Here is a 26920-nt window from a genome sequence, read left to right on the forward strand (position 1 = left end):
GATAACATCACAGCACTTTCCATGTGAATTGTGACCAAGTAAGGGTACAGAATGACTTCCCTCCCAACTCAAACCCAACTCTTATGTTTGAGATTTGTAATAATGTGCTATATATACGGGAGTACACCCACCAAAAAGCCACTGGAGTTAAGTGAGCACAACCTCAAAAAGGTAAACCTGCCAAAAGCTGAAAATTGACTTTCAACAAAATGTGATTAGTAGATAAATAAGTAGCTTTGTGTCTTAGCTTTATTTCTAGGTTACTTTTCTTTCTATGCTTATTTGAGGAAATAAAAGTAATCTCTCCATATGTTCAAAACCAGTAGATTAAAAGAAGTAAGGTGAAAATTACAATACCTAAAGAAGTGCTCACTCTCCAGAAGGCTACTGGGGGAAGATCGTGTGATTATGACAAGCTGTCTTCTAAAGCAAAAAATATTTCAATAGCTGTATGATTAAAAGTAATTATTCAACCCATTATAACATCCTGTATCCCAGTTGCTTTTCTGATGAAATACTGTTCTTCCATGACGTTATGCTATTCTGACTGAAATTATACAAAAATCTAAAGGATTATTTTTCTCAGCTGGTATTAAAAGGTAATGCAATAAATGGATTATAATAAAAGCCTTTTAGCAAGTCTTGATACGGATATCATCCAAACTGTTTGCATGCTTTAAGAGAATATATAGGTAATGTTTACAGTGAGACAATAAAAGCAGACCACAAGAAAAATTGGAAAAGAGAATCACAGGTGAGTAACTGTCAATATATATAATATAGAAGTGTTCTTTTCAGGAAAGAAAAAAAAAAAAAACATGTGACAAACTCCCCCAAACTGAAGATGCATAAGTAATATATGGCAGTTTAATTTAACACCATCTTCAGATACAGAGCAGTGTAACTGGGATTGCATTGTTTTGCTGACATATCTCAGCAACATAATAACTAAATTAACAAGCTTTTGTTAATTTCCTGTTCCTCTTTGGTATAATTAAAAACCATATCTCTCTCTCTTTTAATGAACTCTAAACCACTGTTATCAATTTTAACAAACAACTCACTCCAGTATCAAAGGGCCTGATAGCAAACTCAGCTTGCCACAGCACAGGATCAAATTCCATTTCAGTTTAGAAACCAACAAAATTAATACACCTCATTTCTTCTTCAAATTTACTTAGGAGTCAAGTAATCAAAGAATCAGAAAACACATGTGCTCTCTCTCCATATCCCTAAACCTAGCTACCTCTAAAAACTGCATATCAGCATGCGTTGTAAATTATTAGGACTAGAGCTCTGGAGCTAGAGTATTTGCACTAAATAAAACTGGAGTCCAGTATGACTTGATCATCAGTAAGCAGAAGATAATACTCTGAAAAAAAGAAAAGATTCCCAGATTACTTAAAGAAAAGATGAATTTAGCCAAAGTCTGTATAGAAGATAACCTTTTATTAGGCCAAATAACATTAGAGATACTGTGTGGAAGCATAAGATATTTTTCAGTTTGGAATAGAAAGAGCAAACCTCCCAGTTTGTTTGAGAATACCTGCTTTGAGTTTAATTTGACCTTGGTAACAGCAAGACACTGCAGAAGGTGATCTCTGGTGGAGCAACATCAAGTTATCAGAACGGGCCAGGTGAACAGAACAATAGTTTCTATAGTACAAGGAGGTAGAAATAACCTGTAGAACAGAATTTTGCTGAAAAAAGATCCCTATAAAACTATAACAAGCAGATGCGTCTATCAAGGAAGAGATTTAATTGTTGATAGAGCTATGAAACCTCTTGAGATTATTTCTAAAAAGTCAACAATCATTTGAGGTGTAACTGAATTAAATTACAAATACACACACCACAAAATTCTGACTCATTAAGTGACTAGTATAGTGGAATTCAGCAAACAGAAAGATAAATTGCTTGTAACAATCATCAGTTTCTCTTAAAAACACATCTTGCTGTAGAATATGTCAAAGCGTTCATTTTTGAAAACCAGACTCAGAACTGTGTGCTCATTTTTATCTTCTACAGTCAAAAGAAAATCCAGAAGAAACTAGAAAGTACTGTATAGTTAGAGATAAAACCTGCCCATATAATTTCTGACTTGAAACAAATTTGACTAAACAATTGACACTGTACTTAACAGGACAGTTGATATGTACAGGTATGGAAAATAATGTTTTTTTGGTTGTTTTTACCACAAAAGTTGTGGATAAACACTCTCACAGGGTAAATCCTATGCACAGCGAAATATTCATTTAAAGTAGAGTCATAGAAGATCAGCATAGAGTATTTATTAATATATTAACCTTAACAATTATAGTAATCCTTACATTTTTCAGAAGTTCCTACCCATGAGTATGAATTTGAAAACTCATTTAAACTCTTTGTGGTTAGATTCAGAAGATTCTGGTTTTAAACTGTATTTATGAGTACTGCCATAATATATGGAAGGAATTAAAAGTATCAGTATGATTTCACTACACCTGAGATTGCCACGCTTACTTTCCGTCATCCTAAGTGTTCAACTGGAATGCACTGCCCTGTGTAATTGCCTCTACACTGCTGCTTAGATTTCTGGCAGTGTATCCCAGGGCTTTTACCACTCCACTAGCCCGAGTGGTAAAATTCACAGAAGTATTTTGCAACGTACAGAAGAACTTGAGTGCTTCTGTCTAAATTACCATATATTGTTGACACATTTAACCAATAATTTCCTGCTCTGTATGAAGTTTGGCTGGTACTGGCTACAGCTGATAGAAACAATCACAGACCTGTCCATAGTAAATGGATCTGTTGGTTCATCTGTTGGTGAGCTGTACACTCACCAGCAAAAAAGATGCTGATAGTAGCACTGAAACTGTAATTTTGACTACAAAAACAGTAGCAGATTTCAGAACAGCACCCAATTTGATGCTGATTTCATGACTCCTTTCCATTTCAGAGCAACCAGCAAAGAGTTGGGACTGCATTGTCATGTAGAGATAGGTTGACTAACAGTGCCTACCAAGTATCTGCATAAGTATCAATATGATACTGTGGTTTAATCCCAGACAGCAAAGATTTCTACTGCATCTGAAATAGTGGGCTTTGAAGGCAGTGCCCTAATAAATGACCCTGAAGATACCAGAGTAGCAAATGGATAACTCAGCTACAGAGAGTACCTAGTGTTATGCAAGGTCTGTCTGAACACAGAGATGTTCATAGATGTTAAAGGAGAGATGAATCAGCAGGGTGTATTGCCAAACATCTGGTGAGATTCACCATCTACATGTTTAGTCAGAAGGCGGCTTTCTTGTTTCCAGTCAACATGTTTGGCAATGGGCTACTTGGGCCCTGATATTTTAGGGGACCTTCACCTATTGCTTTAGTTCATGAAACTTTATCCTGATTTCAGAATACCAGCCAGCAGAACGATTGCTTATTAATTTAGTAGACAGACAGTGAGTGTCCAATCAGCTGGTTGAAAATCAGATCTCAAAAGCTGTTTCATACTAACATACCATCTGTCTTGCTGTGGCATGCTGCAGCCTGCACTGTGCAAGAGCAGACATGAGATTTGATTTCTTCAGAGGCTGGGTGAAGGAATTAAGGGAAATAACAGCTGATTTGTAAATCTAAACCTTTATATCACAGTGTAGTAGATACATGGAACTGCTGAAAAGAGGTTAATATGACACTGCCACGGTTGCTGTTAAAACATTTTCAGGGTTTTTTGTTATTTTCCTGCAATGAAATCCCATCTAATGAATCCCCTCCTCTGCCAATCTCTTAGAAATATTTCCATAAATACGTGACTTTAACATACATTTCACAGATCTTTCTCCTAAACTTTGTCTCAGCATTAGTCTACCAGAATCTTGACTTAAGTAACATATAAGCAGGATGATTCTCTATGCAACATCTGTTTTCAGCACCTTTTAAACTAGCAGATATAAATACAGCATAGCACATGGAATGTTAAGTTCAAATGCTAAATAAATGTATATATAAATTACCAGATAAATTCCATCACATAAGAAGGAAATGATCAAAACAGAAGATTTATGAGTTGACTTTGGAAGAAAAGAGTGTTCTAGAAAAAGAACTGTATCATTCCCACTGCAAAATGAACAAGTTAATGCCTGAGTTAAAGCAGAAACCAAGCATTAACTTCACTCACAAAAATTGATAAAAAGCACACTGAAAATCAAAGCAGGAGTTTCTGTGCACTGTCAGAACATAATTAAATTTAAAAGCACACAACTTTGAGTTAATCCTGTAAAGGAGAAATATCCAGTTCTTCAATAGGGCACAAGAATCTCAGCGGATTCCAATATTTGGGCGCTTTGATCAAGATGGATATGTTGGGGTTTTTTTCCATTTACATAATGTAGAAATTAAGTAATTTTGCAGATTTAAGAATAAAACAACTGTTATGAATCTGTGAGAACAGAAGAAATATAGAAATTAAATAAATAAATAAATAAATTCATAATACATATATACCTATGCAAAATAAGGATATTAAAAATGACACCTGTCTAAAGTTAGGTACTCATCAAAGCAAAGGTTCATGATCACAACTTTTGGGTATTTTTAAAAGTATAATTTTAAAATTTTCACAAACTGTAGTGGCAGTAAAATATAGCATTCATAACGTAAATAACTGCAAAACTGAAACAACAGAAATTGTCAATGTTTCAGAGCCTCTGCCTTGAATTGTTTCTTTCTAGCCTGAGGCTACTGCTCTTCCACATCAGCAATCCCTGCATTCAGTTAACGACCTGCTGCAGTTTGCTCTTCCACCACACAGCTTTTAACAATTCCCACAAGGACAAACCCAAATTGCACTTTTGGCTTGAAGATCTTCAGAAATACCTTCTGTAATCAATATCATATTCCTTACTTGATTCTCATCCTGAAAACCAGATTAGAGGTGACAAGAGACCCTTCAGGATAGGGGAGAACAAGGAATATCTGTTCCTATCTTGTCCAATTACCGAAATACTGCAGAGAACAGGAATGCCTAAATTCAAGGAACTAGTTCCATGAGAATTCTCTTTCGAAAATAATAATCATTAAATATAGTCCTCTAAGGTAAAAATTAAAAGAATGTTCACTATGGCTTCAGTGTCACAAGGTGAATACTAAAACTGGCACTGATATTAGCAGTACATCTAGAAGACTAGGTGCCAATTTGGGAAAGTAATTTTAAGTATAATTATGTAAAAGAATAACATGAGAATTAAGTAAGATCTGATAAGTGTACAGTCTTTATGATTAATGATTCTCACCTTTTGATTCTTCATATAGAAGACAATGTCATGCATACAGATTTTCCATGTAAACCAGAGAAGTCTGCTGCACAAGGTATTTTGGTTATTATTCTTAATGATTATTAGAACATAATTAATCCAAGCCACATCTAGCAAAAACAACACTTGATTAAATGTTCTTGAGATGAGCCCTGAAGCTTAGCAGTGAAAGAATTTTGAAGGATGGTAATACACTTAAAAAAATGTTTGATCAATTCAGAGGTTTCATTATTCTGGCCTGCTTTCAGCAGTTACCTAAACAGAACCCAATCATAACAGTAGTTTGTTTGAGATTATTTCACAGAGAATAGAACAACTAATGGCAAACGCTGTTGTTTCTGTACTTGTGTTCAAAATATCTGTTATGGAATCTTGTTCATTTAAAGAAAAATATTCTGAAAAATTCAAATTCAACTGTAGTAGATATCCTTCAATCCACACCTTCACCATGTCGCTTTGGTGAGGGCTCTGTTATCCACTAGTCTGAATGTTGCCTGATGAGAACATTTTGTGAATGCGAGAATTATTGTATCAGCTATAATTTAACTTGACAGCCAAGATTTTTATATTTCAAACAAAAGTAAAATCCAGGAAATATATATGTATTTAAGCAAAAATGTAAATTTAACATACATAAAGAAATATTTTAAGACATACTAAGAGAGTAATTCACTGGAACTGGTCAGAAAGACTGGGACACGTCAGATGTGAAAATACACACATGATTAACTGTCATTGATGCAATCAGTAACCTGGCTGCAGCCACAATATCCACTAGGAACAGCATGCAGCAGAGGCACGGTTCTTCTCACATGTTCCAGTGTGCTGTCATGGTGTCTGCTATCACTACCCCCCCCCGCCCCCTCCCTAGACAGGACTGTGATACCATTCTCGTTCAAAGTTTTATTTTGTCTGTGTCCTATTTAGAGTGTAGAAAACACAGAGGTAAAACCAGCACCCAGCCACAATTTCTTAATTTTGCATTAAAAGAAATTAGGCACAGCTATTGCAGTTGGGCTAGCTGATCATTGTAGGTCCCTTCCAATTGAATTATTCTGAACTATTCTATATATTATGTAAAATTTTCTTTCTTGTAGTTGGTTAAATATGTTAATTTTCAAAGCTACTATTAATACAGTCACATTTACAAACTACCATAAAAGTAATATTGGATTATATAAGCATAGTCTTACGGAGTTCAGCATGTATGTTTTAAAGGACTATACTCGGAAGCAGTATAAAAGGTACTTTGGTTTAAAAACTATTTAAACAACTGATAATTTTTTTCAATATGTATTGGTTGAGATGGAGAGATACAATGAAAACAATAAAAAAGGATATCAAGTGAAGACAAAGAACTAGAAACAGGTTTTACTCTTTCTCTGAGAAATATAGTATCATAGGCAAAGTTTTGTAAGTGCTCCCAGGTCAAAATTTTGTGACTTAACAAATAATTTAGAAGAAAAAAATTAACATAAATGTGTTTCTTCCACATATATCAAAGAAACAAGCAGTTGGAGATGCACGCTATCTACAAGCTGTGGAAACCTCCAAGAGCGTCTTGGCAATCTATCAGTGCTGCTAGCCAAGGTTAGGTGGAAAGCATCTCATACATAAAACTACAATATAGAACATTCAAAGGGATTCATGCAGGACAAGGAAAGGCAGCTTCCCTAGTATGTGTTTATTGTTTATTTGAATTTTTTCTTCCCCCAGACAGTCTTTCCTCCAAGCTCTTTAGTGAATATGTAATATCTATTAAAACTAGATTACTGAAAAGGTCCAAAAAATGTTGAATTGGTATTTTCATGTAGGGTTAAACTAAACCCAGGAACCAAGCCTAGGAAAAAAGGATAGCCTGTTACTATGGAGAAATAAAATCAGATTTTTGCCATAGCATTTTTTCAAAAGGGAAGTAATTTAGCTCTTTTCTTGGGCAGACTACCTCCTCCTCTAACTTGGGAACAGTAAAACCAATCTCTCTCCCTAGAATAGCAGCAACCCTCTTAGTTGTCCCTAGTCTGACATTTTTTCCTAAGTTGCAATATGAATGCAAGTTTCCAGTGTAGTATGAGACCTATTTGGTAAAGACCAATTACCACAGCTAAATTTACCGAGTAAAGAAAAAGACTGCATAATAAGTTGACAAAATTAAATGAAGGAAGCTATTCCTTGTTTTAGAACACAATTAAGAAATTATAAAAGGAAATTGTAGAAGTTATCTTCTAATGCAAATATCTTATTACACAGAATCATAGAATCTTAAGGGTTGGAAGGGAACTCAAGAGATCATCTAGTCCAACCCCCCTGCCAGAGCAGGCCACCTAGAGTAGGTCACGACCAATCACTAGAAAATTTTCAAGAGTTCTAACAGCAGGCACTCATAACAAGCTCATTTTTTCCCATGCGGATGTTAACGGGAAGCTAAAGAAAATTCATATACTATTTTTATAAAGGATTAACATGATTTTACAACTTCCCATCATAGTAAGGCATGTTTGTGATGTTATATAAGCATTTCTTTTAAGAAAGTATTACTACTAGCCAGCTATTCTTAGCAAGGTTTCTGGAATCACAAAGGCTGTGCCAGAAGCCTGGTTTAAAGTATTCTGGGAGGCATTTTAAAAGGATAAAGATAAACACTATTCAGCAAAACCCAGTTCAATATGATCAAAGTCCTTCCACTAACATATAGAACACATCAAATGCAAGGTGACATAATTTCAGTGGCTATACCTATGACTGACGGACCTAGGCATCTCAGGCTACCTCACCATTCCAGCGAGAGCTACAACTGCAGTACAAACGTGACAAGGTATCCACCAGGAATTTACTAAGAGCAACCCAGAATTTAGTACGAATTATAAAATTACATCTAAAAAGTGGTTTAGCTGGGGTAACGTTAACCCACTAAGATTGTTACTTGTCAAATCAAAGGCTCAACTTACATATGGTTTAGCAACAGATTCTCAAGTTCAACGTGTCCAACTGGGAGTATTCAACAAACCAAACACTTTTATTGACAATATATCTAAGAAGTCTAGAAACGGAAATTCAGCAAACATTAAGAAAATACATTACTCTTTGTGCTTATGTAACTAAACCAAAAGCGTTTCTCCACTTGTTATTACCTGTATTTTGGAAAACATTAAAGCTCTTAGTATATATAGAAAATACTGTCCCAGGAGAAATAATTAGCACTCCAAGCAAGTAACTCAAAAAAGAAATGTCTTTCCTAGTAAAAAAATACTTTCTATAAAATCCTAGTATTTTACTTTATAACACCATTGGGTTTAAACATCCAGGTGTCCTATATAATTCAATGTCTTTAACTCAACAAGAAAGATGTGAGGAAAAATTTAAAAAGTGAGTGTAACAGCTTTCTTTGCTATATTCTCAGACAACAATTCAACAAATATGCACTGTTCCACTGTTCATGTGCAGACAAATCTTCCCAATTTCACATACGAAATTACTACAGTCAAAAGGAAAATTCACCTGTATCTATATATCAACAAATGCTTGAGTATCTTTTTACTTCCATCAAATACAGTGGTGTGACCTAAAATTAAGCTTATTAGAAATTCTTTAATCTTTTGCTACTCCTATAGAAAAAGAAATGTAAACCTCACTAGGTGAAAAACAGTTGTATGAACAAACTAGAGCATTTAAAACACACCAGAAAGCAAACAACTTATTGGCAAAATAAACATACAAGTGTATATGAACTTATAAAATGTCTCAATTTAAAGAAATCCTCCAATTCCTGTAGATTACAGCAACCAATAAAATATGCATAACATTCTCAGCAGCTTCAAATGAACTTAAGTAGGTGCATTCACTTATACAAAGAACTCATAATGAAGAGTAGAGCATGAACTACCACTTAACTCTTTCAGATACTGCCACTTTGATTACTGAACATTCAGACTTAGTAAAAGTTGACCTGCAAATTTGTTAGGAGAATCAGAAAAAACGTATTTCAAGCAGAATTATTTGTTGAATATTACAGTCTTACAGTAAATGGCACAGGACTAGTCTCAACGAATGTGACAGATTTCCTGGCAAACTATAGTCAAATGTCTGAATATCTTCATTTGGTATTTCTTCATTTTTTAAACAATATTAATAACGTTTTCTTACTATGATCTAGAAGTTAAACACATGGCCTTTTTTTTTTTGCCACTTCTTAGTGGTAAAATAGCCTATCTGGCTTATAAAGTTTCTATTCTGTTTCTACTGGCTTGCTCAAGTCACTCTATTCCAACAGTCATGATTTAATCAGGCTAACAGAAACAAATTAAATAAACTACTCACTGATACCCTTAAAAGCTGTTCTAAAGTATGCATCTATCTCAGTGGAAATGCTGGTATGCTTAATAAAACTGTATACCTCATGAAAGGACCTATAGTGCTGAGATACATACCTTAAAGCAAAGCACTAGCACAATAACAGGAATTGCCAACAAGTCAAAACTGAAAAGATTTTCTTTCTTTTAGATGTATTTAAATTACAGAATGGAAATCTGTTCAATGGCACAGGAGCATAAGCCATAGAGGGATTAGCAGAATACAGCAGAGTGCAGAGAACAGGGCAGGCACGTGCCTGAAGTCGAAAGAAGTAAAACAATAGACTACTTAAACTATTAAATCAACCTTAACTTCGTAATTGAGATATAAACATCTATGATGTGCCCCAATATCACTTCTTTTACCTCAAATATAAATGATTTAAATACTTATTTATCCATCCAAGATTTTTTACAGTCTCAGTGGTGAAATGCAGTAGTTTTGCCAGAATAAATCCTGCTATTTCCAATTTTTTTTTCTAGAATTGTTTTTGGTTAGTTCATGTCATTTTGCAATTTGTGTAAGCTAAATTGAGAAAGATACAGTTATAAAAGACTACTCAAGCAAACAGAGCACAACTATATGTATTATACTGTTGTAACAATGCTGAAAGCATTTATTCAGTTTAATTTTCACAGGATTAATATTTGTAAAACATAAAAACTCTTCTTAACTGTCACAAGACTTTATAATTAATTGTCTTTGTCAGTAGCTTTAGCAGATCATACTAGAAAAGGTGTTCCTAGTCCTTTTTTAACATGAAAACTTTCAACATTTTCAAAAACAAACTCAAAATGAGCACCTCTGAGATGATGTCTTCAGATTTTAAAGTATCTCCCTCAATCTGAAGGCTTCAAATACAAATAATTCCTTCTCTAAAAGTACTGAGTAAAAATTAACAGTTCTTCTGTCCTTGTGGTGCCACTGCTACCTGTACTGTGGTTAAGATTTAAAATGGAATTATGGCCAACTTTGTCAACAACATTGTTCACACAGTAAGCAAACAAAACAACTAGGAAAATAAAACAGCATTTCTTGCTTTGAGAAGAATTGTAGCAAATGACTGGCACAGTCAGGATTCCAGGATTGTTACACGGCAGTTTAGCATTTCACCTTACAAACCATTAACTATCACTGTAACAGTGAACCAAAATATGGCCATTTTATTTTACACATTTTACATCTGTTGGAAATAGGAAGTATTCTAGACACACAAGATACAGATTCTGTGTATGGAATGGAGTTCTGCTCACCAGGCAACAGTGAGATCTGTAGGATGACATTTAGATCAGAAATGCCTAACTTTCGTTCAAAAAAGTGAAAAACTGAGAGCTGACTTGATTGTAGTAGACATATAAGCATCTCTAACAGGGGAAATACGTCAGTTTTTAAAGCATTTAATCCAGCAGCAGAAAAGGTCTACTGAACAACAGTTGGTCCTTGATGACAGACAAACTCAGACTAGAAATAAGTCACCCCCTTTGACTATGAGCATCACTGACCACTGGAAAGAGCTGTGCATGTGGATAACAGTATCCTCTGAAGGCTGCACATTAGCACTGCTATTGTTCAACTACTGAGCTTAAAATACAGACAACTGGGTTTAAATAAATGACATCTTAAAAAGATGTCAGAGTGTAGTCACAGGTCTCCATTGACATTAGGCTTTGCACTTCTGTGAGCTGTCTTGCTTTCCTAAACAACATACTCTTATTTCCCTTTATCTTAAAATTTGATGTGCCATCATCCATGGAATCACTAAACTTTTTTTTGTTTGTTTTTAAACCTCTCAAGCTTTCTCGTTCATATAATATCTTTCTGAAATGAGTCTCTCTGTATTCTGTCACATTCACCTCTTCTCTCACCACCTTTGCTGCTTTTGTCCCATTAGTTATGCCAGCCAATGACACTTGTGTCCATTTTCTTCAAGTGACATTTAAAAAAAAGTCCTTCAATTTGACAGGACCCCTCCTCTGCCAAATCCTCCTTCTATCACAATACCTATGGTGAGGTGTTTGATGTTCAGATCCACATTCCCATTTCCAGTTGACATAAAGGACAACCACTTACTTTCTCCTTACCATCCGTAATTATTACCTATCTGAACGTTTTATCTCCTCTTTTCTCTATAGGAAGTGTCAAAAGCTAGACAATCAGCAAGGATGAGACTGAGGGGACTACTGCAATGACTTTTATTTATAACATTATTTTGCCTCAGAGTAAAACAGCAAATATATTATCACAACATGGTATACTTAAACAAGAGCCAGCTCCTGATGCACTGTAACCAACAAGTGCTTTTTGGCAGACTGTTTCTCATCAGTCGTCCCACAGTAACATCAAAGGTGGTAAAATGTTCTGCCAAAAAACTGGAACTTTCATGTTTCCATCAATTTTGTTATTTGTAGCTATTATTGAGAGATAAAGTATGACAATACTAACCTTATTCTACCTTCAAACAAGATACTATAACTTCCATTCATTGTGTGGTGAAAGTAACGAAACAAAGTAATTTTAGTTCCCTTTTTAAAAATGTCGTGACTTTCCAAACAGCAAATATTGGGGTTTTGTTGTGTGACCACCAACTTGCTTACAATTCTTTAACTTTGAGTCATAGGTGAGATACATCAAATATGCAGGAACATAGTCTGCAAGAGTCTGGTGTAAGTCAAACTAAATGTAAATGTAAAACTACCATTTTCATGTTTTTTATGTGGCTTACAGAAAATGCAAGGAAAGCAATTATGTTTTTCAAAACATTTTATAAACAACAAGAAGCATTTTTAAGAAGAACATGATTTTACAAAAGTGAGCATGCTAAACACCGAATTGCTGCAGAAAATTCTGGATAAAGTTATTTCATGTTTGTGTAACTAAAATGTTTATGAATTTCTGTTGGGGTTAACCAAATGTTTCGACAAGTTAATAGCTTTTTCAAAAAAATATGTTCATAAAAGAAAAGATAAAATTTTCATTTTGCAGTTGATCTATTTATGCTCTTTTTAAATTATATAATTCCACATATACATGTATTTTTTCCTTTTGATGTTCAAAAGAAGTTTCCGCTTTTGGAGGGTTTGGCTGTTTCTTTTGCACAAAATCTTATCTGCTGCTGTCTTTGCATACAGGAGTTTTGGTTTTGGGCTTTGTTTGGTTTTTTTGGTATTTTTTTTTTAGTTTTTGACTGTTGCCTTTTTTAAAGCAAATCACTGTATATGTGTTTAACGGAAAATGCCTGAAGTTTTTTCCTCCCAAACACTAAGCTTGTATACAAAATCCTACCACCATCTTCAAGACAGCCAGTACCTGAAGCAAGCACATCTTTCTCTTCTGTGTTCTATGAACATATTTGTCTGGCTTGCTGACAGCTTTTAGGAGGTTTACATTCACAAATCTTTTACCTATGAGGCAGACAAGAACAATGTGATTTGGAGTGATGCTTACTACTTCATGGTAGTTACAGAACAGCATGTTATAAAGATTTGAAACCTAGAAGAAAACTCTACTTTTACAGTTGATTATCTCTTTCAGATTTAAGACACTATTGAATAACAACAAAACTACTTCATGGTGCTTTAATGTGTGACACCACAAATAAATCTGTAAAATATTAATTACATTTTCTTTGTAAAGACAGCATCTACACTGACAGAAAGGCAGAACTAATTACTATCATGTAACTCTTTCTCAGCAAATATGGCACAAGCATACTTTTTTGACCCCATTAACCTTTTTCTTTAAGTCAAATTAGTCACTATTCTGATTTCTTAGCTTCAGTTATTAATATTGTAATGGTTTATTGTGGATTTTCTTAACACTACTTCTGTTTCATTTATTTACCAATAAAAATGACATTTCAAAGATCTCGAAAAGCATCTAGTGAGTTTTTAACTTACAAATTCTGCACAACCTTGTGCAGCTCAGGATAGTTGGGTACGTGAAAATAAACTTGAACTACTGGCACATTATGCCCTTCTGAGATTTGTAGAAGTCCAGTGGCTGCAGTTCCATAGCTGGAGGCAGTAGGAAATAGTTATTACGTACAAATACTCTACAAATCAAAGTGTAAGAAAAAACCCCATGTAATTTGATGGCTTTAGGTACATTTATTTTCAGAATCAGGTCCCAAAGACTAACAGTGTTTCCAATCTGAAATCTTCTGAAAGTAAATCTGAAATTTCTGGAAATTCAAAATGCAATTTATTTGAAAAAAAAAAAAAATCTTCTGAAATTTTTAGAAAAGGTCATGCATATTTATGATACTTCAGTAACTAACACATTTTATAAGGAAGTATCCAAGATAAAGAAATCTTTGCTTTATTTCTCTGCTGAGCTTTGTAACTGAATTCTGAATATGTAAATTCAGTTGAACAACTTTGGATCAAATCTTCTCAAAATCTAACAGTAAAATATTAAAATGTATTCAAATGTATAGATTTCCCTGAGGTTTTTTTTTCCTCCAAAAGAAAAATGCACTCAGAAGATCTACTTCTGCCTGTGGCAATATGCTTAAGTCCAAAGGTCTTTGGATTTTGCCTTACTCAAAACTAAGAGATAAAAGAGAAATCTAAATGCTGATGGGGAAGGGGAGGGGAACCTAATGTAACTGCATCAGACCTATTCTCTTTCTAGAAGATCTGAACATTTTATAAAGAAAGCTGAAAATGTGCATGAAGTCTGTTGTACTACATCTATGGGAAATGAGGAATAAAAACATTTATCTGCTGTACAATTGTACAAAATCCTTAAAATTTATCACAAGAAACAATTAAGGGTACTTTTAGTATAAAATTTTATTTCTAGTCCTTTTATTGTTCTTTGGTGTTTGGTAGGCAAAGTATTTTCAGTTGGCTCTTGATAAATCTCATCAGTAATTTACTTATTTCACAATTACAAAAATGTGTAGCAATGCATTTTTATACATCTTTCCAAAAATAATACTTAAACATTAGAAATCATGTCAATATGAAGCCCCTTCATAAAAACTAAACAAATTATGTACTAACAAAAATTCTCACATTAGCTTATTTTCTAGAAAATCCTTGCATCGTTCTACCTCAAGTCAAAGCTAAAAACATCACAAACCAGTCAATTTGAAGGCAAGGTGTGAGTTGAATTTACCATTTAACATTTCTGAAGTTAACTAAAATAATTTTCCCTCCATTTCTTGTAATCCTACCAGGTATCTCAGATTGGTTATCACTGACTGAATATAGAAACACTATTATTTTGCAATTCATACGCATACACTTGATAGTAGGGTTTTTTGGGTTTTTTTTTCCTGTGATCTTTAAATCTCTGAGGTGAAAATAAAAGGTGCTGACAACCAATATATTCTTTCTATTGCTGTGAGATACAATGTCTTTGAATGGTGAATGTTTGTCATAGTCTTTAGCTAAGAGATCAATTAGAGAAATGGAAGGATTAGCACATAAAAGACATTCCCTTTCATAAAGTAAAATATTATTAACACTCATTCAAGTTACACATGCCATTTTTTTTTAAAAAAAAGTAAATATAGGTGTTTCTTTACAAGCAATTAGTAGCAAAACATTGTTTTTCTGTGATGCTATGCACTCATGTCATTCAGAAAGGAAAAGAAAATCAACTGCACTAAACATTCACAAAACAGAAATTGGTTACAAGTTATAAACCTGTCTGATGAAGATCCAAGAACAAAAATACATCAGTGGATTTAGATTAAAAAATATGCTACTAACTTGTAACATTTCAGTCATTTATAAACTTTAAGGAAAAAAATAACTACCTGGTTCTAGTACTTTTTAAAACAAAGGAACGTCCCACAACATGATTCGATGTAAAATAGTAGCAATGTGAACTAAATAAATGCAAAGTGTACCTAAATTACATGTAAATATTTATATTACATTCCATTTTTAACAAGTTTAAATACAAAGTACACACTTAAGCCTGAGAGACGACTTTATATTTCATACTGTTCATATTAAATCTTTGTATCATTTTCCACCAAGAAACAGTTCTAAGTATCCTAAAGCATCATTACTAAAGGCAGACATTATAGATTCAAGATTAGATTAGAAACCCCACACATAATCTACTTCTAACTCTGGAAACAAATATATCACTTTGTTTTAACTACCTACATATAACCAGAACCATGTCCTATGGGCCACAGAAATTCAAAGCTTACCAGCAAACATGTCTTCCATTGAATCTTATATTCCTCCTAAAATGTCAGAAAAGCAGGTACTTCCAATATCACAAAAAGTCTGCACGCTGCACTTGTCCAAACTAACAGTCAGGCAACAGCTGCTCAAGTTTAAAGCTACGAACTGTGGCAAAATGCATAACTGACATGCCTTGTGTAAGCCATGAAGAAGACATGCATTTGGCTGGCTCACTGAAAGGTCAGGTTACCCACCTTCCCAAATAGAAGTTGAAACACTGGGATTCGAATGGAAGGAAGTTTAGAAATTAAGGATGAGCATACATCCTGCTGAGACTAAAAGCATTTTATTTTGACAGCAGAATTATAAACAAGAGTAATTTAAATTCTGCTGGATTTTTGTCTTTAAATATATTAAGAAATAAGTTAGCCTACACCCAAGCTTTTGTACAAGTTATATTTATATCAGTGTTGTTTAAACAGGCCAAAAGTAATAAACGGAGTTAGTTTTGTTTTAGGAAACTTCAGCTGAAGCATTTCAAAAACTGCTACATAGGTTTCTTTATTAGCAAATGCCCTACCTTTACAGTTATTATGCACTCTGCACTGAAGCATTGGCTTTATCAGGACCAAGGGCTATGACTTAGGCAACAATCCAAAAAAGTTTCTTTGAGAGGCGAAGAAGAAAACTGCTCAGTCTTCCAGAAATGCAATTAACCATAAAGATATTACAAATAGAGGGACTTTAAAAGACAGCATAGCCTTTCAGACTGCATTTATGTTCATAAATTAAGTAAACACCAAAACTCTGCCTTGATATCAGACTCTGTCATTTTTATCACTTCTTTTCCTCATTCTAACCTTTTCCTTGTCTATACACAGCTTACATCACTTCTACAAGCAGCAGGACTATATCAGTGAAAAGTTAGTTATGAAACTTGCTACAGTACACAAGACTGAAAAACAAAACACCATCACAAGAAACTTTTCTCCATTTCCCCAGGAAGCCTGAGAGTGTAATCTGTACAGAACTGGAATGTGAGCGGTACACTCAGTCACTTTGTTTATATGGTGAATATATGTCTTGCCTGAAAAACCTCTACTGAAAGAACAATCATGGAACCTAGCCAATGCACCTTTATTTTTTCATTGACAACACCAGCATATTCTTTCTTAATTGGAAGAATGACAATTTGGTGTTGTTTCCAACTTCCATCTGAAAACTAGTTCTCTTACACTTCTGAAGAAGTCATGTTAAATATAAGTACTGCCATGGGGATACAGCATCAAATTATTTTTCTTTAATTTTTTTAAATTCTCACTCCCCACAAAAACACACAATAATCATTAAGTATTACTCATGATTATAGGGTCAGTACTAAAGAATTTTCCACCAATTATAAAAGTAAATCTCTGAAAACCTAAAGAAAAAAAATCATAATGTTCTTGATTCCACAAAGAAAACTGTACAGTATATCTTAGCATTTAATAGCCAAAAATTGTTCCTGGATATAAAGAAAAAAGTATTATCCTACAAAACTTGATTTTTCTTCTTTTTTGTTTCCCTTCAAGGGAATCTTTAGAGATGACTCTTGAGTCATCTTTGAGGCTTGAGGTCTTCAGGATTTTTTTGCTGATGATTGACATGCTAACATAAACATACTGAAAAAGTTCCATTCTAGACTTTAAAGGTTCCCATGGCTACTACTTTTACAAGGTCCATTCAAACAAATGTCCAGACTTTTAAAATAATAAACAATAATAAAAAGCTGGATTTTCAAACTAACATCACTTTGCACAAACTTCTGCTCTGTCAGCCTTCATCTACATACATTGCCCTTCCTCCCAATAAAGGTCTTGCACAGTCAACCTCATTCTATGAATTTAAACTCTTTTTCTCTGCTGGTAGAACAATCAGCTGTAGACTATCAACAAAAACAATGCAGTAAGCCCACTCAGTTGCAGAAATTAAAAGATCATCAGCGTACCAAACTGTCTCATAACATTATGATCTATATTAAATCTATACAAAACAATCCAAAACTCATTTCTGCTTCTTAACTGTTCAGCTTGATACACTAGTTAGACTATTCAGATTCACACAAACATGTACCTTCCTGTACCATGAGCATACCTGTTCTGTCCAAAGGAGCAACTTAACAGATGAAAATGTTTTAAATTTCTTTACTTAGCTTACTTACACTAGTTAACTTTAATCTACTGCCTGGATCAATTATTTATCTTTTCATCTTGCAGTAATATACCTTAACGAATGCAGAAAGAGGACTATAAGGATGAGACAAGCTATGATGACAAAGCTTAATTCTTTGTGCCTACAATGTATGAAACATTTTTAATTAAGGAAGTTTTTGTTAAATTAATGTTGGCAAGGATCCTCAAGTCCTTCTCCTACTGCCCTTGCTGTGACCAACCTGGCTACAACCAGGCCTCATCAGCTGGTGACAGGTTCAGGAGACTGACTGCAGTGATCTTTCCCTTATGCCCGTTTATGGAGACAACCATCATAACCAGCTCCATATGGTCCCAGGTATCCCTTGGCTACAGCTGTCCTCCCAGTTTTTTCCACTTTCTGCCGCCTCAGCCTTCATCTGTGCTGTTTGCCATGTCACTATTAATTTTGTCCCTAACCAGGTGACCTGCACTTGTTCCTGGTCTCCCTGACTCGTGTCCTAGAGCCAACAGGGTAGCATGAAATCCTTGGTCTACTGACACCCTTGTCTCAGGTCAGATCTATTTACTGTCTGACGTATCTCCTAGATTTTATTTCCTCTCCTACAGTATGCCTTGGCCAACTCATCCTCTTACCTTAGACTCTCAGCCTTTTCAGATCTTATTCTCAGCTCATTTGGCTTTATCTCTCACTTTAGATGGTCTTAATTTTGGCCTTAAGGGCCAAATACACACAGACCAGTTAGATCATATTGCCTTTCCTAAATCTGCGTAAATAAACTTTGTTATATCCCATGACTCTGACACACAGCTGTCAGAGCTTCAGGAGATCTTGGAACTTCCCCAATATTGTAAAAATAAGCCTTGTACAAAGGATATAAGAAATAGCAGTGGCAAAAGCCACAGAGACTTCGGTCCTGTTTCCTGCCCAGTCTTTGGTGATGGTAAAGTCTGGTTATAGAGAAAGGTTAATAATCTCTAAATACTGAGGGACAAATGAAGTAGGTTTCCTTAAGGTCAATACAGTCTGTCTCTATGTTCATGAAAAACCAGCTTACTTCTGTTCTTGATAAAAAATTGTTGTTGTCTGTTTAACAGGTTCTGAGTGAGCTTTCTCTGGGAGATAAACAATAGTAATCAAGGATGTAGTCTGATTCGTATCACTTAAAATAGCATCAGACTTGAGCAGTTTTGAAAGATGCTGAAGTGAAAAGAATACTTACAAAAAATGTTTGCAGGCTGCTTCACCCTTTCTTTTAAATTCCCTGCAGAAGTTAATCTGGGGAGGGGGGTGTGCAGGAGGACAGGGAAGGAAGGGTACAAATTTATTTCCAAGAATCACTCTGTATGCATATATCAAGTACAAAGCACAAATATTTTCACATACTCTAATTCCTTCTTTAAGATTAAAAAAGACAAACTTTTTTTCACTTTCTGCATAAAAATGTCAACACCATATGAACTATGACAATGACTGGGTCTTCAAATATGATTTCAGTGAAAGTTCTGGCCCGTTCACAACTATGAACAAACTTCCATAACAATCAATTTGTAAGAAAGAGAACAGGCAGAGAAACAAGATTTCCTTTCTAAGGGAAAAAATCTGGTTTCAGTCCAAATCCCATTGAAAGACATTCTCAAAACTTCTTACTAACCAGAAATTCTGAGTTACATACAGAGGTGTTAAAACAGTGCAGATGAAATGTCTACAGTGTTCATATGTGAAAATGATGTTCTCTGTAGTAACAAAGAGGCTTACAAGGATGTGAATGTCACTGATCAGCTGTGGGAACTCCAGGCATATGTGGTTCCCGGGAGCCCACTCTCAGACTGTCCCTGTGCTACCGGGACCAGAGTTGCAGCTCCTCAGTCGGGAGCCTGATAGCTCTGTGAGCCATCTGAGCACAAGGCTCACAGGCTTATTGCTCCAGATGTAACAGATGAGTCTCCTACAGAGCAGCCCCTACAAGAGTTTTTAAAGACTCTCAGTCTCAGATCCATGTTACTGGGAATTCTGTCTTTGAAGGTCTGGTATGTTTGGAAGCATTCTCTGGAACTAACAACACTGGCAGCTGATTTGCCTGCAAGACCATCCTAGCTCCAGGGACTCAAAAGCATTTAGGGATCTTAGCTACCGAAGAAAGTCTTAGAATAGTACTTCCTGAAGCTGGACTACTTGTGATTGTAAGGTTCATTGCTCAGGTCACTAAATAATTCCTGAAGGACTGAACACAAAGAACTCACCATGTGGTTAGTGCTAGCAAGATATAAACCCAGGAGGCTCTCCCAGCATTAGGGATTCTCTGCAAGATACCTATTTCCAGGGCAAATATTATATAAAATCACTAGCTATAGTACATATAAAGGTTTTGAAAAGTCTTTTAAATCATGAAGAACACTCTCTGTTAAAGTAACGGGCTCCTCTTTTAAACAGATTTTGCAAGACAGTGATGAATTTTATCTCCAGGAATTGCAAATATTTTGATAGAGAAGTAGTGGAATGTTGTCTGGTCCAGAACAGGTCCTACAAACATAAATCCGACATTTCTTGAGACCTCTTCAAGACTGGCTGATACTGATTGCTTTTAATAAACAAATTCACTTCCACTCTTGAAGCTTTTTAAGAACTGTCTTGAAAATCATTCCAAGTGCAGCAGTTATTACTCTAGAGTTGACATCTGTCTAAATTGTGTCCACAGTTTCATGTCTGTACCAAAGCTTAAGTTGTACCAAAGCCAAGGAATGGTTTTACCTGGTGGAAGATACACATCTACTTGACATGGACCTTCCTATCATGTTAATATCTTTGGCACAGGGCTGGAAAAACTTCTTTCTCCCTCATACTAGTGTACCAGTGATCAACACAAGTGTGCAAAGTAGATTATTTTTTACTGCAAAGCTGAAAGGCACAAGGAGAAGCAACCAGGCCCTGTAGCTGCTGTTCAGCCATATACCTATGAACTGATACTCCACAGTTTAGAGTCATACATTTCATGGCATGACTACATTGAGCTTATAAAAGAACTTAATACGACACTAAAGATTAGTTAACTTGTTTAACAAAATTAATTTTAGAAGCAGAATAAAGCCCCTGACTTTCAGGTTCATATGGAAACATTTTCTCAAGAGAGCTATCATCCTCACTGAAAAAATTGTATAGGTGGATTACTCAACTTTTCTTCTCTGTATAGTCACATATTTGTTAGATTCTGTTTCCTCCAGCATGACATTTTTCTGTGACAGCACAGTAACTTCGAAAAGATCATAGCTGGTAGAAAATATTCCTCCATTGCTGAAAATAATGGTTTGAGCAAGCTATTTCCTAATTTGGATTTTTTTTTTTTTTTTAAGTTTTAAAACCCAGTGAACTGAAGTCTATAATTGTACATTTTATGGCAAGATAACTCATTTAAACTATATATTTCTATATACATTATTAAAATACCTTTTTCTTCAAATCACTTATCACTGATAATTTTAGACTTAGAAGCATAAACATTAACACTCCTAGTGCCAAATATTTTACAAAATAAAACTAGAATGACCCACTTAATCCATATTTTTCCAATAAAAATAGAATCTGCTTACACTTAAGAATATATTTGCGTAATGCCTGCATAAAGGTATGTTTAAATAAAATACATAATAATGTATAGTGGCATTACAAACTATCACAACATGTTTTAAGCATAATCATATTTTGCCTGTTATAGGTAAATATTTTGAAAATGTATTAACTCTTTGAACTGAAACGCATAATACAGATACAAATATCTAAGGTAATTTAGAGGTCTTTAACTCAGGACATGACTTGACAAAAGGAAGCACTCAGTGCCATTACTAGCCTAAGGTGACTTTGCCCCTTATTGCTTGCCGCTTTTACAGTATTTTTCTAAGTGAAATCGGTTTCTAGGAATGAAAACCCAGGAAGAAGAGAGAGGTGAATAAAGGTAATGTTGGCATTGGCACTTAACATCGGTTCAGAGCCTCAGATGCATAAACCTTTGCTCTAATATCATAGAATCATAGAATGGTTGGGTTGGAAGGGACCTTTAGAGATCACCTATTCCAATCTCCCTGCAGAAGAGTATTTGTCACTGTCTAACACTAAGTAGTAATGTGCAATAGAGCAAGTCTTCCTTAGCATCTTTATGTAGTGCTTCTTTACAATGTAAAGTTGAATTGGATCCACCACAAAAAATGTTTTGTAATTATTTCATAATAATTCAGCACTTTTTTCAGCTTTTATTTACACTGTTTTTAGGTATTACAACATTTATAGGACACAAAGGAAGGCCGAGTTCAAATTTCTGAGTGGCAGAACAGTGACTAGATAGTTCAACATTTCTTTTATTTATACTTATATAGCATTGCGTATTACTTTTTGAAGATATTTAAAAATCAATTTAAATAATATTTTGTTTTTATAATGCATTCTAGTTCCACCTGTCAGTGCTATTGGTGTTCACATTTCAGGTTGGAATGAGTCAGCAAGAGGTGAAATGTCCCTACCTACATTGCACTCTCCTGAACAAGTCTTTCTTTCTGAAAGAAATGAACATCACAGTGCTCTCCTGCACTCCCATCAGGACCTTTATGCTTGGACCTTCAATTGTATTATGACATCTTCCTACACTGCAAATCCTTCTTTAATGTACAATTTTAAATGAAGAACCTTAAGACATGTTCTAATACAAAAATAAATAAACAAATTTTATGCAAATATCTGAGAACATATAGTTAAGTTTTTATGAAAGCAAGACAGCACTTGTGAACACAGCCTGTGAAACACTGCTTGTGAAACACAGCAACAAGAAACATTTGCTATCCTTGATCAAAACAGTAAAAACAAAATCCGAGAAGAGGTCTTCCCTTCATTTTTCAACAAGTTGCACAACATGAAGAAACCCAGCCTCAAAAGACAAAATGCTAATTTCCTGCTGCTGATAGTAATTTGGAGCAGTGTACAGCACTGAGATTATTACATGGGCACTCCTACTGTCAAAGCAAATATTTATTTTTATCTCCATAGTCTCTCTGCAACATATGACACTCTTAGCTGGATATACTGCTATCTTGCCTGAGAAACTTTGGTAGGGTCCTGATAAAATGCACAACAATTTCAGCTGTTTCTGGAGGGCTACAAATTGCAAATGCTGATGGAATTGTCACTATTGTACCAGTTTTCACTGGGTCAGAGTTAATCTTCTTCACAGTAGCTCACATGGTACTATGTTTTGCATTTCTGACTACAAATTGGTAGCACAAGGATGTTTTAATTTTTTGCTGTGCAGTGCTTGCAGAGCATCAGGCCTTTTATGTTTCTCTTGCTGCCCTGCCAACCAGTAGGCTGAGGATGCAGAAGCTGGGAGAAGACAGAGTCAGGACAGTTCACATCAACTGAACAAAGGAGTATTCCATACCATATGACACAGTGCTCAGCAATAAAAGCTGAGGAAAAGAGGAGAAAGGGCCTGTATTCAGAGTTATGGTGTTTGTCTTCTCAAGAGCCATTACATGTGATAGAGTCCTGCTTCTCTAGAAAGGGCTCAACTTCTGCCTGCCAATGGAAAATAGTGAATGAATTCTTTATTTTGCTTTGCTTGTGCATGCAGCTTTTGCTTTATCTGTTAAACTGTCACGTCAATCCACGAATTTTCACACTTTGACGATTCTCTCACCCATCCTACTAAGGATGTGTGTAAGTAGCAGCATTGTGCTTAGCTGCCTATCAGGATTAAAACACAGTAACCATTAAGCCACACTAGGATCAGTATTTCCCTTTTAACATACCTACAAACAACTACCAAGAGAAGTGTTCCAATGGCACGCTGTATTGTGTTATAAATCCCCCATTGCACTTGACAACAGAGTTGTTATCAACATCAATTAAAAGTTCTTAGGTTTAGATGAGATTAGTTTATGGTTGAAGTTTCATCCAGCAGTAAGTAAGGATGTTGGACAGATGAAAATAACCTTTATCAGTCTGCATGGATAGGAAAATTTTCCTTCTTAAAAGGTACACATGCATGAACAATAACCACAGTTCTGAATTCAGAGTACTGTTGGGCTCCTTGCTAATGCTAATGTCTCAGTTAATAACATCACTGAGTAACACTGCCAATGTTTGTCGAGAGGACTCTGTCACTCATACTTTTGTCATTTTTCAGATATATATTAAATCACCATGATATACCTGAACATAAACCTTCCAAATCCAGAAAACTTCAGTATCCTAAAGCTGCAGCACATCTCTTCCTCATCGCACCTAGACCACTACAGTAAATCCAATCATTGCTATCTACACAGGTTTTCTGTGAAACTGCAAATCAAGTTTAAGATCTTGGCCTCTTCTTTAACATCTCACATCCCTAGGCTCAGAGTACAACAACTGAAGCACTCAGCACATAACTCAGGCACCACAGAGATCCCCAAACTAGTGCAAAGTGTTCTGGTACACAGAGCACACATGCAATCACTAGACTCAGGCTCTATTAAAAGACACAGTCATATTAGCATGTCACTGAGCCTGAAATAATTATTGCTGCAACTTCTAGCTGGGCTTTTGTAGTCCTGCAGCAACTTGCCCCTCTGGAAGCTGACATTTGCAAACGGGATAGAGCATGCTTAGATTCTCCATCAGATCTGAGGAGTCAGAATCCTGTCCTGCCTTCTCCCTTCTCTTCTGTAGGAGGAAGGTCCACTACCAAGTACACAACTCAGTTCTTTTAACCTTGCTGTCCAGAGCTGTCACAGGAATGTACGTGGTTTTCTAAAGCATTCATCTCCCCAGAACAAATAGAAACCAAACAAGATAAAAAGGAAAAACTCTCCCAAAAGAGTATACTGTACTTCACATATCTCTGTTTCTCACAAATGATGAGGCTTAGTAATGTTGCTCAACATACTACTAAAGTTCACTCAGATGCTACAGTTCACCATTTGTACCTGTTCTTATAGCATTTTAGTGCCTCTCTGCCATTTGATTCACTCATAGATATACCAATTAAAACTAGAAAGGGATACTCTTTTGAGATGAAAGCCAATCTGATCCAAGCACAAGCTATTATTAGTCTGTAAAAATGAGGTCAATGTTTGCACTAGTCAAGGAAAAGTACTGAGATATCTGTATTGATTCTGTCATATTCCTGTAAAATTTTGGGCAAGCCATAATACATACATGCTTCAACTCTACTACTGTACAATTGAGATACTATATCCTTGTATTACAGAATATCAGATGATAAATAACACAAATGCTTGAGTACTTTGGAAAATATTCTAGGCATTAATTAAAAGTTAATTTAAAATTCTGTTTATCATTCTGTAAAAAACCCCATCTTAATGTAATGAATTTGTACCCAGAATGCCTTTGTCCTCCTAAAACTGACGAGACTAAATCACATAATGGTATTCTTATTGCATACAAAGATGATCAGCATGGAAAGTTAGTAATATCCATCTTCCAATAGATGTCTTCCACACAGACAATACCCACATTATTTGAAATGATCCAATACTAGAAAGATGATGGGTCCAGGAGAAGATCAACAATAAATCAGTAATGACTTGCATATGCTTACTGCATAGTGCTATGCTGACAGCTAGCTGTGCAATGACAATAACTGAGTATATACTCTTTCTCAGTCCCTCACCAAGTCAGCCCATACACAGGAGCACTTGGTAAGTGAGAAATACTATACAAAAGAACACCCTAACAATGGCTCAGGCAATAACCTTGGATGCAGACAGGAATGTTTCTAAAAGGAAAAAAAAAAATCTGAAAAGGTGTCTGTTCTCTAGCAAGGCTCTTTCTAGTTTTGCATGCATTTTTACTTTATTAAACTAGCATATCCAGTCATTACAACATATAATGATTGCAAAGGAAAATCTTTGAAAACATGAAAGACTATTTTATCTGTATATCATATATGAGTATGTAAACTACAGAATATTATATATAGTATTATATATTTTGCAATACTTAAAGTGGACAAGAATAAATAAAGTTCATTACCTTTAAGCATTGTTCTTCCAGTTGATCCGCTGAAAATATTTAAAAGACCACTTCTTGCTCCTAATGATGTAGTTGCTTCTAGTAAAGCACCAGTTATATAGTTAGAGAGCGCAGTCCTCTGTAAAGTGGCACGATATTGACTGTGAGCATCTGTAATACATGGTTTTACACAAAAACCATCACTTTTGCATGTATAATCTGGATCAAATTTTGGGTGCTTTCTCAGAAGATGAGGAAAATATTCAAAAATATCTTCTGCTTCTTCTTCTTGCACTGTACTGAAGATCTGTAAAGAATGCAAAAGCGTGAACTGTTAGTTCATTTGTTTAGAATAATAAATTGAGCATCAAAAAAATCCAAATTGGCGTAACTTCTTGTAAAGTGCATCAGCCTGTGCAAAAAGGTACTGTGTGAAAACACCACATTTATGCATTTAACCTGAAACATCTATGGATCCAGAATTAATTTGTGAAGATTCTGAGTTGGGTTACAGAACAGGCTATTAAGATCATATTCTGGCTTTCAATCTATAGTTAAAGGCATTCTAATGAAAATCAGTTTTAAGCATCACTGTTAGACAAAAAAATGCTACATCAATACATCTGGTCAACATTTAAAATAAAGAACATATACAAAATTATTTATAAGACTATTAAATCTATTGTACTTTCGTTAAAGTCTTACAAATATCAGTAGGAGAAGAACAGATCTACTCAGGCTTTGCACTTTTTCTTGTTGAGTGGGGCAGGTTTTTGCAAACAGAAATGGTTTTAATCGCTGTGAACAATCTTTCAAAATGTTCTGGTGTCACATTCATTGCATTAGTTCCAGCCTACGCACAGGTCGTCTATCTAATATTGGTTTAGTAGTCTTTTTACAATATTTGTGCTAACACACTAATGAACTTCAGGCTGTGGCTTA

General features: G+C 35.1%; 1 protein-coding gene across 2 annotated transcripts in view; it reads right to left on the reverse strand.

Annotated features, from left to right (window-relative positions):
- PLCE1 (phospholipase C epsilon 1) overlaps positions 1-26920 on the reverse strand; it is a 159891-nt gene that overhangs the window by 66846 nt on the left and 66125 nt on the right. For both annotated transcript variants that reach the window (XM_062001757.1, XM_062001756.1), the window contains exon 4: positions 26000-26285. In XM_062001757.1, coding sequence (XP_061857741.1) covers positions 26000-26285 — 286 coding nt within the window. The remainder of the gene's footprint in view (positions 1-25999; positions 26286-26920) is intronic.

This window comes from Colius striatus, chromosome 8 (assembly GCF_028858725.1).
Source record: "Colius striatus isolate bColStr4 chromosome 8, bColStr4.1.hap1, whole genome shotgun sequence".
NCBI classification, from domain to species: domain Eukaryota; kingdom Metazoa; phylum Chordata; class Aves; order Coliiformes; family Coliidae; genus Colius; species Colius striatus.